This window comes from Dendrobates tinctorius, unplaced genomic scaffold (assembly GCF_039654945.1).
Source record: "Dendrobates tinctorius isolate UK_male_01 unplaced genomic scaffold, ASM3965494v1 ptg000241l, whole genome shotgun sequence".
NCBI classification, from domain to species: Eukaryota; Metazoa; Chordata; class Amphibia; order Anura; family Dendrobatidae; genus Dendrobates; species Dendrobates tinctorius.
This window is the reverse complement of record NW_027361908.1, coordinates 14,470,486-14,483,722: the sequence shown is the minus strand read 5'-3', so window position 1 is coordinate 14,483,722 and position 13,237 is coordinate 14,470,486. Positions and strand designations below refer to the sequence as shown.

The 13,237-nt window shown below is 40.1% G+C and overlaps 1 protein-coding gene across 1 annotated transcript in view; it reads right to left on the bottom strand.

Annotated features, from left to right (window-relative positions):
* Positions 1–12,343, bottom strand: part of OTOGL (otogelin like) — a 356,745-nt gene extending 344,402 nt beyond the window's left edge. The window contains exons 1-7 of the mRNA XM_073556969.1: positions 12,235–12,343; positions 11,624–11,666; positions 10,556–10,604; positions 6,643–6,706; positions 5,321–5,419; positions 1,672–1,826; positions 713–834 (exon numbers count right to left, since the gene is read on the bottom strand). Coding sequence (XP_073413070.1) covers positions 713–834; positions 1,672–1,826; positions 5,321–5,419; positions 6,643–6,706; positions 10,556–10,604; positions 11,624–11,666; positions 12,235–12,343 — 641 coding nt within the window. The remainder of the gene's footprint in view (positions 1–712; positions 835–1,671; positions 1,827–5,320; positions 5,420–6,642; positions 6,707–10,555; positions 10,605–11,623; positions 11,667–12,234) is intronic.
* Positions 12,344–13,237: the final 894 nt, after the last annotated feature.

Here is a 13,237-nt window from a genome sequence, read left to right as displayed (position 1 = left end):
AGATTTTTGCCACCTAATTTGAGAACAGCATGATGTAGTAGCAGATTCCAGTGACGTATCACGTGCTGTGCTGCTTAGTGTAGTTTGCATAAAATCACTGTTTTATCAGCAGGAGTTTATCATCACAGTAAACCTGCTGCAAGTCAAGCTTGTTCATGAGCTCTGCAAAACTCCGCCCTCCATCAATGACTGGCAGCTTTCTGAGTATACTGTACATATACGGAAAGCTGCCAATCAGTGGTGTGGGAGGGGTTATACAGAGCTCAGCATTCAAAGTACTGGTAGATCGGCAACAGAGAAAACAGGGATTTTATCAAAACCACAGCAAGCAGACCATTAAATGACACATTTCTGGAATTAGAGTCGTTGTCCCTAAATTATGCTGCTCTCAGATGGGGTAGCAAAAGCCTGGAGCCAGATTCCCTTTAACTCCCTTTTACACTTCTATAACCCGTAGCAGTCATACACACATAGAGCTTGCACTCTATTGAAGCAAATTTGAAGATTATTCTGTAAGCTGACAACTGTTTTATGAATGGAGAGAAATATATCTTTTTCTCAAATCATTAATCATGGCAATCATAAATGCTGTAAATTTAGCAAATGAACCAATCTGATTCTATCATTTGGGATGGACAGACTTTTACTGGTCGCCATTTCTATATTTTTTTTGGCTGAATGAGAATGAATGAGGAGAGTTCCATTGCATTACCTGATACCGCCTTTCCTCACTTCATAACCAGAAACAGTGATCTCCTCTTGGCTTGAGAAAAACATACTGATGGAACGTGGACAAGTATACACAGACCCCTCACACTTGGGACTGTTGTGGACCTAACAATAAAGCATAAGAAAACAACATTTTCAGTTAATCTAATTTTTATGCATTACCTGCACACACACATGAATACATGGCCATAATATAGATTGTTCTGCTTCTAACTATAATTTTATAGTTCATCTGAAAGGCTGCTAATGAGTTCGTATTGGTTCCTCAGCTGTATACACACATCAGTTCAAGTCTTTATTATTCCTTTTTTAGTTTTCCAACAAAGGAGGATGGCATTCCCGGAATTCTTGGCCTTTTTACCGTCCCAAAGATTATTAAGTTCTACAATCTCAGCAAATAATCAGTGATGGCCAAAAGAAATAGTAGAAGACTTAAGTAAGTTACAACTGGATAACCCTGTAAGCAGCGAGCAGGGCCCTCACTCCTTTTGGTAGCTGTTGACTTGTGTGTCAGTCCCCTCTGTAATGTAAAGTGATGCGGAATATGTTGGTGCTATAGAAATACTCAAATATCATTAAAAATAATTATTATAGATCAAATTTATATTTGTAAAAATCAGTTGTTTAGGCCAATAAACAAAAATAAAATGAATTCTAATCATATTGACATTGACCAACACAAAGGATAGACATATCCTAGATTTGACCGGTGGATACAATGTGCTGCATCCCAGCACTCATGTGACACTTGTATTAATACATAATTACATTAATTATAAATGATAATTAACCCTGCGGCGTATACAAATAGGACAAGTGTCGGGAAAAGTAATTATGTTGATACAAGGACAAGGCGGTCTATCCTCTGATACAATGAGACATGGGTTTTTCTGCAGGCACAGTCTTTATATATACCGTAAATTAGTAGTCAGGTATACTTACCCATATAGTATACAGAGGCACTGGGTTGCTGCAATCTCTGGCAAATATGTATGAACAGTTTCCCGGGAAGTAAAAGTAGATGCCATCAAATGTTTCAAAGTTGTATTGACCCCAGCTTCTGCAGATGGCATCTCTCTCTTTCCCAGTATTTGGCACTGAAAAGACAGTATAATAGACACTTGTATATTGTACATCTGCATAAAATCTATTAAACATTTCTATGACATTTGTATGAAAAACTCAACCGACTTCTGAAAAACAAAGAATAATTCTCTAAGGCTAGTTTCACACTAGCGTATGGCTGAGCTGCGGAGGGATGCGGGCTTCCTCAGTGGCCGCACCTCATGGCCGCACCTCATGGCCGCACCTCCTCCGGTCAGCTCCGCCTACGTCAGCATGTGGTCTGCGTACCCTATCTTTAACATTAGGTATGCAGGCCATGCCGATGTATGCGGATGCCTCTGCTTGCGTCGTTTTGATGGTGCAAACTGCGTTGAACACAACGAGCTGCATTTTCGTGCGGTCGCCACACCATCAAAACAACGCATGCGGAGGCATCCGCATACATCGGCATGGCCTGCATACCTAATGTTAAAGATAGGGTACGCAGACCGCATGCTGACGTAGGCGGAGCTGACCGGAGGAGGTGCGGCCATGGGCGGAGCTTCACTGAGGAAGCCCGCATCCCTCCGCAGCTCAGCCATACGCTAGTGTGAAACTAGCCTTAGAGAATTATTCATGGCTGCACGGGAGTGATGCAGATATGCTTCAGGTATGGATTGCATTTGATATGGTCTTGCTTTTAAAACATTTAGGAGGCCGCAATGGCACAGTGAATAAATAAAAATGTAGAGTAGGACCCCCCATATGAGATTGCCTTGGCGTGGCGGGGTGGCTCAATATATTGATCAATATTTTGCTAAATGTCTCATTTTGAATGCAGTAAGATATGTGCATATGCACCTCATGTTATGCGTTCTGACCACTGGCAGTGCTGGCTCTTCTCTTTTTATTGCAAATTGGTTTTGTGGCTGACCACCACTGTTGCCGTGCATGCTGGGTCATGTTCGCCATCTTTTCTGTGTTTATTGTGATTGATCTAGGCTGCTGTGCACACTCACGGCAGCCCCGCCCTGCCCCAGGCTTTATTTATTTTTGCATCCATGTCTGAGCCTGCATTGCCCTTCATCTGTGTTTGCTGGTCAGGCAGTGTGTGGAGGTCAAACCTGAAATGTCTGTGTTCAGACCTGGTTGGCCTTCATCTGCACCTGCTCCATCTGGCTGCACGGGAGTGATGCAGATATGCTTCAGGTATGGATTGCATTTGATATGGTCTTGCTTTTAAAACATTTAGGAGGCCGCAATGGCAAAGTGAATAAATAAAAATGTAGAGTAGGACCCCCCATATGAGATTGCCTTGGCATGGTGGGGTGGCTCAATATATTGATCAATATTTTGCTAAATGTCTCATTTTGAATGCAGTAAGATATGTGCATATGCACCTCATGTTATGCGTTCTGACCACTGGCAGTGCTGGCTCTTCTCTTTTTATTGCAAATTGGTTTTGTGGCTGACCACCACTGTTGCCGTGCACGCTGGGTCATGTTCGCCATCTTTTCTGTGTTTATTGTGATTGATCTAGGCTGCTGTGCACACTCACGGCAGCCCCGCCCTGCCCCAGGCTTTATTTATTTTTGCATCCATGTCTGAGCCTGCATTGCCCTTCATCTGTGTTTGCTGGTCAGGCAGTGTGTGGAGGTCAAACCTGAAATGTCTGTGTTCAGACCTGGTTGGCCTTCATCTGCACCTGCTCCATCTGGCTGCACGGGAGTGATGCAGATATGCTTCAGGTATGGATTGCATTTGATATGGTCTTGCTTTTAAAACATTTAGGAGGCCGCAATGGCACAGTGAATAAATAAAAATGTAGAGTAGGACCCCCCATATGAGATTGCCTTGGCGTGGCGAGGTGGCTCAATATATTGATCAATATTTTGCTAAATGTCTCATTTTGAATGCAGTAAGATATGTGCATATGCACCTCATGTTATGCGTTCTGACCACTGGCAGTGCTGGCTCTTCTCTTTTTATTGCAAATTGGTTTTGTGGCTGACCACCACTGTTGCCGTGCACGCTGGGTCATGTTCGCCATCTTTTCTGTGTTTATTGTGATTGATCTAGGCTGCTGTGCACACTCACGGCAGTCCCGCCCTGCCCCAGGCTTTATTTATTTTTGCATCCATGTCTGAGCCTGCATTGCCCTTCATCTGTGTTTGCTGGTCAGGCAGTGTGTGGAGGTCAAACCTGAAATGTCTGTGTTCAGACCTGGTTGGCCTTCATCTGCACCTGCTCCATCTGGCTGCATGGGAGTGATGCAGATATGCTTCAGGTATGGATTGCATTTGATATGGTCTTGCTTTTAAAACATTTAGGAGGCCGCAATGGCACAGTGAATAAATAAAAATGTAGAGTAGGACCCTCCATATGAGATTGCCTTGGCGTGGCGGGGTGGCTCAATATATTGATCAATATTTTGCTAAATGTCTCATTTTGAATGCAGTAAGATATGTGCATATGCACCTCATGTTATGCGTTCTGACCACTGGCAGTGCTGGCTCTTCTCTTTTTATTAAAGATAGGGTATGCAGGCCGCATGCCGACGTAGGCGGAGCTGACCGGAGGAGGTGCGTCCATGGGTGGAGCTTCACGGAGGAAGCCCGCATCCCTCTGCAGCTCGGCCATACGCTAGTGTGAAACTAGCCTAAGACACGTAATTCACATTAAGCTAGGTTTGTTTCGGTGCTCCTGAATTATTCTTTGTTATTAAGTCGGGTGTGTAAAAAATTGTCAGAGTTTCATTCAGAAAACTGCAGCAATTGTATTGTCACTTGTCATCCGGACAGTATGCAACCCGCTTTTTTTATAGGAGCACTTATGAATACTTTACAAGACCATTTACCGTTTCCCATGTAAAAGAATTGCAATGTATCCGTAAAACTCAGACGCTATATGGTTGTTCCGTATGGGAGTCATTTTTTTCTGCACACCCATAGACTTGAATGGGCAAGTCTGAGCCAACATGTAGAAGAAACTAGTGCATGTAGACATCTTTTTCACATGCAGATTTCATCAGTGAAATATTGAGTTTGGTCATACTGCTGTCCGTGTGCTATCCGCTTTTGCATGGACAGCACTCGATCGAAAAAAAGAGTCATGTCACCTATGTCACACATGCTACAATATATGCTTAATTCTTTTGAACCACTTTTAGGATAATTTCCTAGTACTAAAAAAGCACCTAGGAGTAACGTTTTACTTCTAAGCCAACCCACTAGCAATACTTTTAGGCCTTTTACTATAGAGAAGGTTTGGACCTTTTATCTTCTCGCTCATCCCCTTATTTTAGTCACACTTACTATCTTGAGCCAAATCATGACATAGACCACTTGCTACTATTGATGGTCACCGTTTGACTGCATATACTAACCCAATAATGATAAGAATATAGGATTTTCATTTGGCCTGTTGCCAATCTAGGAATGTACGTGCTGCAAAATCAGGCCGACATAAAAACAGTAATCTACTGACTCACACCAACCCAGCATGCCCAACAATCAGCCCAATATTCCAGTGGACATAACTACTTTACCATATTGGCATCTCTTTCCTTGTGCCTGAAAGGTCTCACAATCACATGAACCAGCTTCTGTACAAAGTGCTCCATTAAGACAACCTTGTGGGCAAGAATCTAGAAACGGTAAAAATTCCTAAATTACTTTTTCAGAAATTTAACATTTGCATGAAGTCTGTTCACTGACGATTTGTTAATCATATAGACTGAAACAGAAATCCTTTAGTGAACCTAAGAACTAAAAGTTTGTGTTCTTTAACAAGGATGTTAAAGGATTTTTTGGCTCATTTATCCAAAAGAGTATTTGGGAGGTCATAAAATGATGCTAGACAGGAAGGCCAGGTTCACAATTTCCATTCTAGTTCATCATAAAAGTGTTCAATGGTGTTGAAGTCAGGACTCTGTGGGACCAGTTATGTTGTTCCACATCAATCTCACCCTAAACCATGCCTTTGCGGACCTGGCTCTGCGCACTGATGCACAGTCATGATGGTACTAAAAAAGGCCTTCCCCAGACTGTTACTACAAAGTTTAAAGGTTAAAATTGTCCAAAAATAGTGTAAAGTCCCAAAAAGATTCTGCTACTCTTTAGAGTCTTTTTCCCCTATGAACCTCAGGAACCCCACCCTGTAATCGCACGTGGTCCCCTCTTTCTGGCTAACATCCTCTGATTCATAGACTTTTCCAACTTTCAATAATACCACTTACAGTAGATTGTGGAATATTTAAGAGGCAGAAAATGTCATGAATTGACTTGTTACAATGGTGGCGTGACCATGCTTGAATTCAGTGAAGAATGAGCCATTCTTTCACCAATGATAGTAAAGCAGACTGCCTGTCTATCGGCTTCGTATTATACAACTGTGGCCATGGGATGGAATAAAAAAAATCTTGGCCCAATACCTATGGCTATATAGTCTATGTTTTTTTTAAAAGGGATTCACATTCTACTGTATGTTGTGCTGTGCATAAACCCTAGTGCTACCTTGACTGCACATGAACCTCCATGTCTTTTTCGTCTAGATGTACAGCTGAAAAGCAGGTTTAGGAGGAGAACATATTAGAGAATCTGCTGCTCATTGTGCTAGTTTTCCTGAGAGTAGCTGCCAGTGTTCTCCTTCCAAACGGTCCTTTACTTTCAGTGAAATGCCAGTAACAGTACATAGTCCCTTTCTTCTGGTTCTGGAATCTACATAATGGGGACTTATAGAATTGACTAGTTAAACCGTTGATGGGGATATATTATGGGCATCCCTGTTTAAAGTGCCTTTTTCTCTTAACAGGCATTTACATAAAAGGTAAAATATAATAAATTCAATAAAACCTGTACGATGTCTTACCTGCCTTTGGAATGTGTGATTCAGTAAGGAGTCTATGTGCTCCAGAGAATGGATTGCCATTATCCTATGATTGAAATATGATTACAAAAATCACTCAAGTTATTTTTGGTTGTAAAATGTCATACAAAATAAAAGGAAATCTGTCACCAGGTTTTTGATGCAACATAATGCAGGGGCAGATACCATGATTCTAGTGCTGTTTCCTCTAAATGGTCTGCTTGCTGCAGCTTTGATAAAACCTAGAGACATGTGAAGTCAGAAAGCTGGCTTTATCCACACCAACAAGCCCTCTACATTTTCCCACTTTGCTTTAAATGGGCTATCTAGGCATATAATATTGACGCTGTATCTTTCGGATAGGTCATCAGCATCAGATCAGTGGGAGTCCGACACCTCCACCAATCAATCACCAACCGATTAATAACATCTGATTAGTGGGGATGCCGGGTATCAGACCCTCACCAATCTGATATTGAGAATTTATTCAACACTACATGCCCAGACAAGCCCTTTAATTACAGACCACAGGAGAAGGCGACAGACTGATTACATATTCTTTTTCTATTATTTTTTTATGTATTTAATTCATTATTTGTGTTCAAATACACCTAATTAAGGGTAACCAGCCTTTCATGGTATAGAAGCCACTTTTTGTAGCATCTGAGGTTGTGAAGTACCAACCAGTGAAAAATGGCCAAAAGTTTCTAATAAAAAATATGCAAACTAAAACTTCATAGTTCTCTTCTGGAAATTTAATCCTGCTTTGTAAGGATGCATTCAAGAAAGTTTACAGATGCCTTCAAGGAAGTGTCAAAGTAGCTAAAACATTGTGTTGACTGGAGTTGTCTTGTAACATACTGTGTCAGCCATGGATGAACATAAAAATGGCATGGTCGAGTGCACGAATATCAAGAGCGAGCCCCAGTTTAACTCTTTAAACACTCTCTATGGCTAGGTTCACATTAGCGTTTCAGTCCGCAGCGTGATGCTGCGTACGTCTTTCCTTAAGCTCTGCCTACTTCCGCATGCGTCTTGCGAACCTATCTTTAACATTGTGTACGCAGGGACATGCGTTGTATGCGGATGCTTCCGCGTGCGTCATTTTGACGTGTCTGCCGAACACAAAAAAATGTTGCGTTCGGAGGGCACTTCAAAGCAATGCATGTGGACGCATCCGCATACAGCGCATGTCCCTGCGTACACAATGTTAAAGATAGGTACGCAGGATGCGGACTGAAACGCTAATGTGAACCGTCCTTAGTTAAACACCTCACTAAAAACAGTGTTCTCCACATCTAGTCTTACTACAGTGACGGAGTGAAAAGGTTCCATTTACTGCTCTAACCCTGTATGTTGGCCAACACAAAGTGGTTTCCTGACACCCACTGACAGTGCCGAGGGTGCATGCCCACTTAGCAGAACATCTGAGAGTTGATCCCTGACTATTTGACTACCTATAATTTTGACAAGGAAGCATTTTAAAAAGATTATGTTCCTTGTCATATCCTTAAAGAGGACCTTTCACCAAATTCTTCATTGTGTACTAAACACACAATGCCATAGAGGCTGCAGAGTGGAATAAAAAAATTGTTTGTTTGCTTTTTGTTTGTTTTTTAAATTTCACTTCTCCATCGCCGAGATATTAGCTCCAGAGCAGAGCCGTGGCTGCAGCAGCTGGTGCAGCACCCGTGGCGGACCCAGCAGAGATGCCGGCCACAGAGTAGGATCTGGCGGAGGACGAGCCATGGAAGAAGATCCAGCAGAACACGTTGACTTGCTGGTGTAACGAGCACCTTAAACGCATCGCCAACCTGCAGGCGGACCTGAGCGACAGGCTGCGACTTATCGCACTGCTGGAGGTACTGAGCCAGAGGAAGAAGTACAACCAGAGGCCCACCTTCTCAATCACATGAACCGCAATCCTGATCTCCAGAGTCTAAGCTATCCCAGGTAGCTGAAACTCCAGAGAATTTCCAACGCTGGGGGGATCTATACTCTTATTCCCTGTCACCATTTTAAAAAGGCAATGAGGTTATAAGGCCCCTTAACGGCCACCCTTTTAATGTGTATCGGCGGTCGTTAAGTGGTTAAACAAACATAAAAACATTTTATTCCTGTTTGCAGCCACATTACATCGTGTGTCCAGTTCAACATGAAAAATTTGGTGAATGTCCTCTTTAAGCTTAAGATGAACACAGGACATTATTTCATGCCATGTAATGGGCAGTTTTTTTATTACAGGAAGATTCATGAATGTGAACTGAGTGAATGCTATTTTCTTTATTCATAGTATTGCATGGAGCTAACTGAAATAGGAGATTAATGGGCATGCTGATATCATTGAATTCTCCGAAGCGCTGACATGGATCTCAGCTTTACATATTAGAAGGGTCTCGAGCAGTGAACCATCTCTACTAGCTCCGCATATCTTTACAGGATGAGGAAAGGGCAGCATGTAAGAGGATAGCACCTTCCATCTTAGCAGAGTACAACTATTTCCACAGTCTAAATCATACACCAAGGTATCTGATAATTATTGCAAAATAACTGTTAGTCATCCTTAAAATCTGTCAGGAAAGAAGAGGTGATTTAATCGTATGAACATCCAACTATGAAACAAGCGAAGCGGTGGTGGCATATTCTCATCACGATTCTTGTAGAAATCATGTATTCTCCTGTGATAAGTATTAGCTCTCATCCATGTATTCAATCTGATCAGAAGAATTAATGAATGAATCTTTCTCACTACAATCAAAACAAATTGGCAACTTGTAGAATCAAATGGCAACTCCCATGGACGTTGGTTTTTTTATGAAAAAAGCCATGCAAGTTTTACAGAGTCACCATTAAATGGAGTGTCAATAATTTGTCAAAAATCTATATTTTTATTCAGTATCCAACAGGTTTTTCTAATGAATGAGCAGGATATTATTGATTCTAAAAAATGCACAACACGGAATTCTTTTAACTAAGAGTTTCTTACAAGGGAAACTCATTAAAAGAAGGGCGGCACACCATTGATGTGTGAGAAAACACCCTAAGGGACTATCGTAACACAGGTGCATTTATGGTCAACTTGAAAAGGACCTCATACTTAATTATAAAATATCAGAAGAATCTAAATATTAGAGTTTTTGGTTTCATTACTTACGGTACATTAATTAACAAGTGCTAAAAGATTGACATTGATCCTAGACTCAGTGCAGGAGATCCATCCTCCCTATCCGCAAAAAAGAGAAATGGATCCCAGTTCACGGATTAAAGCAAACATTCCCTAAGGAAAACTTTTGGAAAGTTTCCCTTCTTTCTTGTGCTGTCATCCATTCTCATTTTTGGTGAATAGAGACAGAATTGAGAAAGCATCTCTTGGAAGTTAGAGGGAACACAGCCTTTAAGAATAAATCTAATGTAAGTGATTTGCACTTTGTAAATTGAAAAATATTTTTCCTTCGTGCTATAAGAAGAAGAGGTCCAAAAACAACCCCGGAAGCTGGTGGAATTCCATATTCCCCACAGTTGCATATCATTTATATGAAAATTCTGGCTGCCATATTAACTCCTCATCCAAAATGAGCCATAGACAGAAACATGAAATATTAAACAGTCAATGGATGATGTCGTCTGGAATTCGCATTTTACGGAAACATTGGATCTTTCAAAGATGTGGAATGTTTATTGCCAAGCAAATAGGAATATCTCTTTATCTGATGAGGCAGAGCCTGTGTGAGAATGAGATGAGTTCAGGCAAGCCTGATAAGTGAGACAGTGAAAGCTACAGAATCACAGGAAAGTAGGTATCACAAGGGGGATTAATCCTACCCGCGCTTTTACCATTTTCTCTCATGACAAAGGCTCCATTGTCAGTGGAAGACTCATTTCAGAGGCAAGTTTTTCTCTCGAAGGTATAACCTACCTCTGCTGTTAAGAGATCTCTTTTCTGGCGAATTGCATTAAACCCGTTTCTGGAAGAAAACAAAAAGTATCTTGTATTTGCAAAGGTCCAGGAGCAACCTGAATAAGCTATTCCTAGGGGAAAGGATTTTTTTTCTGATTTCCATCACCTATCAAAGAGGCCTTTCTTGGGTTAACATTTAAAAGGTAACTTGTATGTGCAAGAGCTCATCTTACACAATTGACGAGAGCTTTAAAGATCTGTGTGCCTGAAAATGAACTGCTTGCCTTTGGAAAGTCCCTGCATTTTTTAATTTATACTGAGTTACTCTCTATTTTAAAGTAGATTTTTTTTTTTACCATAATGTGCAAGATATATTTTTTTTCAATAAAAATCTCATCACTTGGCACATATCAATTATCTGCATCCCTACATATCACCTTAACGCCTCTGATCTTTTTTCTGTATTATCATATATCACCATCTTTGCATCCATTGCACAGGCAAAACATTTTAAAATGATTAAATGCAAATATGGCATTAGTGATCATAAAGGTACAGTGTCAATTTTTATTAAGGCAGATGTTTTATATCTGAATATTAATCAACACCAGATGATAAATCCTTCTGTCCAGAATACTCCTTTAATTAAGGCACATAAGGTTTCCCCCCTGACAGCATTTATGTTTATTATTCTTTCATTCATTCACTATATTAAATAATATATTTTTCTAGATAGATGTTTCTAATGAGTGGGTTCATTATAAACTACCAGTAGCAATGTATCGGATTTTGATAAAGAACGCCGATCTGAGTTCAAAACGCGTCGCCTTTTGCTTTCTGTCCCCCTCTCTGCATTTACTTTCTTGAAATGGTCATTTTAAGGAATTCATAAATATGTCATTTTTAACCCAGAAGCTGGAACACTTTTCCCAATCTTCTACCATTGCTTATGACTAGTCAGTACGTGGACATTATTCATCTACCGTAAGCTGGCTTTTTGCGCTTTTTATTATTTTTGGTATGTTAGGAATATAATAACGTGGCAAAACATTCTATCTTGCTACCGAAATATAGATTTCAACTCACTTGGATATTCGCTGTGTTAGACCAGAAGACGAGTAGAGAAACCCTATAAAGTGAAACAAAAAAGTTGATTTTTATCTAAACCGATAGAAATCAGTTATATAATTTCTGTCATTTACATTTCATTTATTTTAGTTCTATATCTTATTTAAAAATATATATATTATATGAGAATAAATACTATGACAATACTTTCACTGATAGATGTACATTTAGAGGTCGGACAACACATAAAAAGGTACACTTGAGCTATGGCTACATGATATGAGCTCTAACAATATGGCTATCATATATTATTATTATATTATTTATATAGCACCATTGATTCCGTGGTGCTGTACATGAGAATTGGTTACATACAAAATACAAATTTAAAGGTCAGTGAACAAACTAACAATCACAGACTGCTACAGAGGGGAGAGATACAATTCTACTTGAATGGTATATTGATAAATAAATTGAATCCACAAACATTTTTGTAATAAAGTGATGTGCAGAAGGATGAACATCCATGGCGGGATTACAGTTCCTATACTGTCATTTTGTGGCAGAACCATGAAACCCATTTAACAGTAATCAGAAAGTGAAGACATGTCGTCAAAGCAAGGACTTACCTAGAATGGAGAAAAGGAGTGCATACAAGAAGAAAGTGTTCCCAGGTTTCATCAATTGGAGATTTCTCACAATGTTCATCTCAGTGTAACTTTGTATCCAGAACTGCATCCAAATAACTGACCTTTACTATTATGGCATCTTAGAAGTAAGTTTCTTTGGAGGCTTTTTGGATTGTTCATTGGATGCAGGTTATTACCATTTCAAGGCTGCGAGTAGAAACATAGCTGTCTAATCTTCAGTTGCTCTGGGGGCTTTAGAAAAATCGCTAGCAACGTCCTTGGCTGAGATTTCCTCATTAGTGATGCATGATAAAGCCTTGTCTGTATCAGTTGCACATGCTCACGCAGACTGGCACGTTGTCATCTCCGAAAGGTGGAATTATCCTTTTATAACTATTGTGGACGATGACACAAGATAAGGTGTCATATTAACATGGCTCTGCATTTTTTTTTTTCTCTATCTCTTGTTAACTCTTTGTTTGCAATGAGTGGTACAAATCCCATTCTAAATATTAATTCAATCAATTCTTGTATGTTAAAAAATTATTCATAAATTTTATGTACACTTTGTATGCTCTCTACCCTATCCATCAACCTAGCCATTAAATACATTGATAAACATACTATCTATATTAACTTGCATTGGCCAAATTAAAATGTTATTATGCCCCAAATATGGCAACAAGTTCGAATTTTAAGTCTGACTTTTATTATAAGAAACACTATGTTAGGTCATCTTCAATTATTGGGATTGTTTTACTTTACAAACCTGAGTATTCCAATAACAAAGTAAACGAAGAGGAAAAATCCAGTGTGTAAGCAGTGTGGCGTTTTAACCATTGAGTCCGCTAGGGGGTGCTGTGTGGATGTCCCAGGAGAAAGGATGAATGGCAGAATACGGAATGGCCGTTATGTATCCCAAAGTGGGTGGCTTTGGGATGGAGACTTATGTGTTGTTCAGCAATGATATTGCTGAGGTGTTGTTTCAATGTGTAAGGGAGAA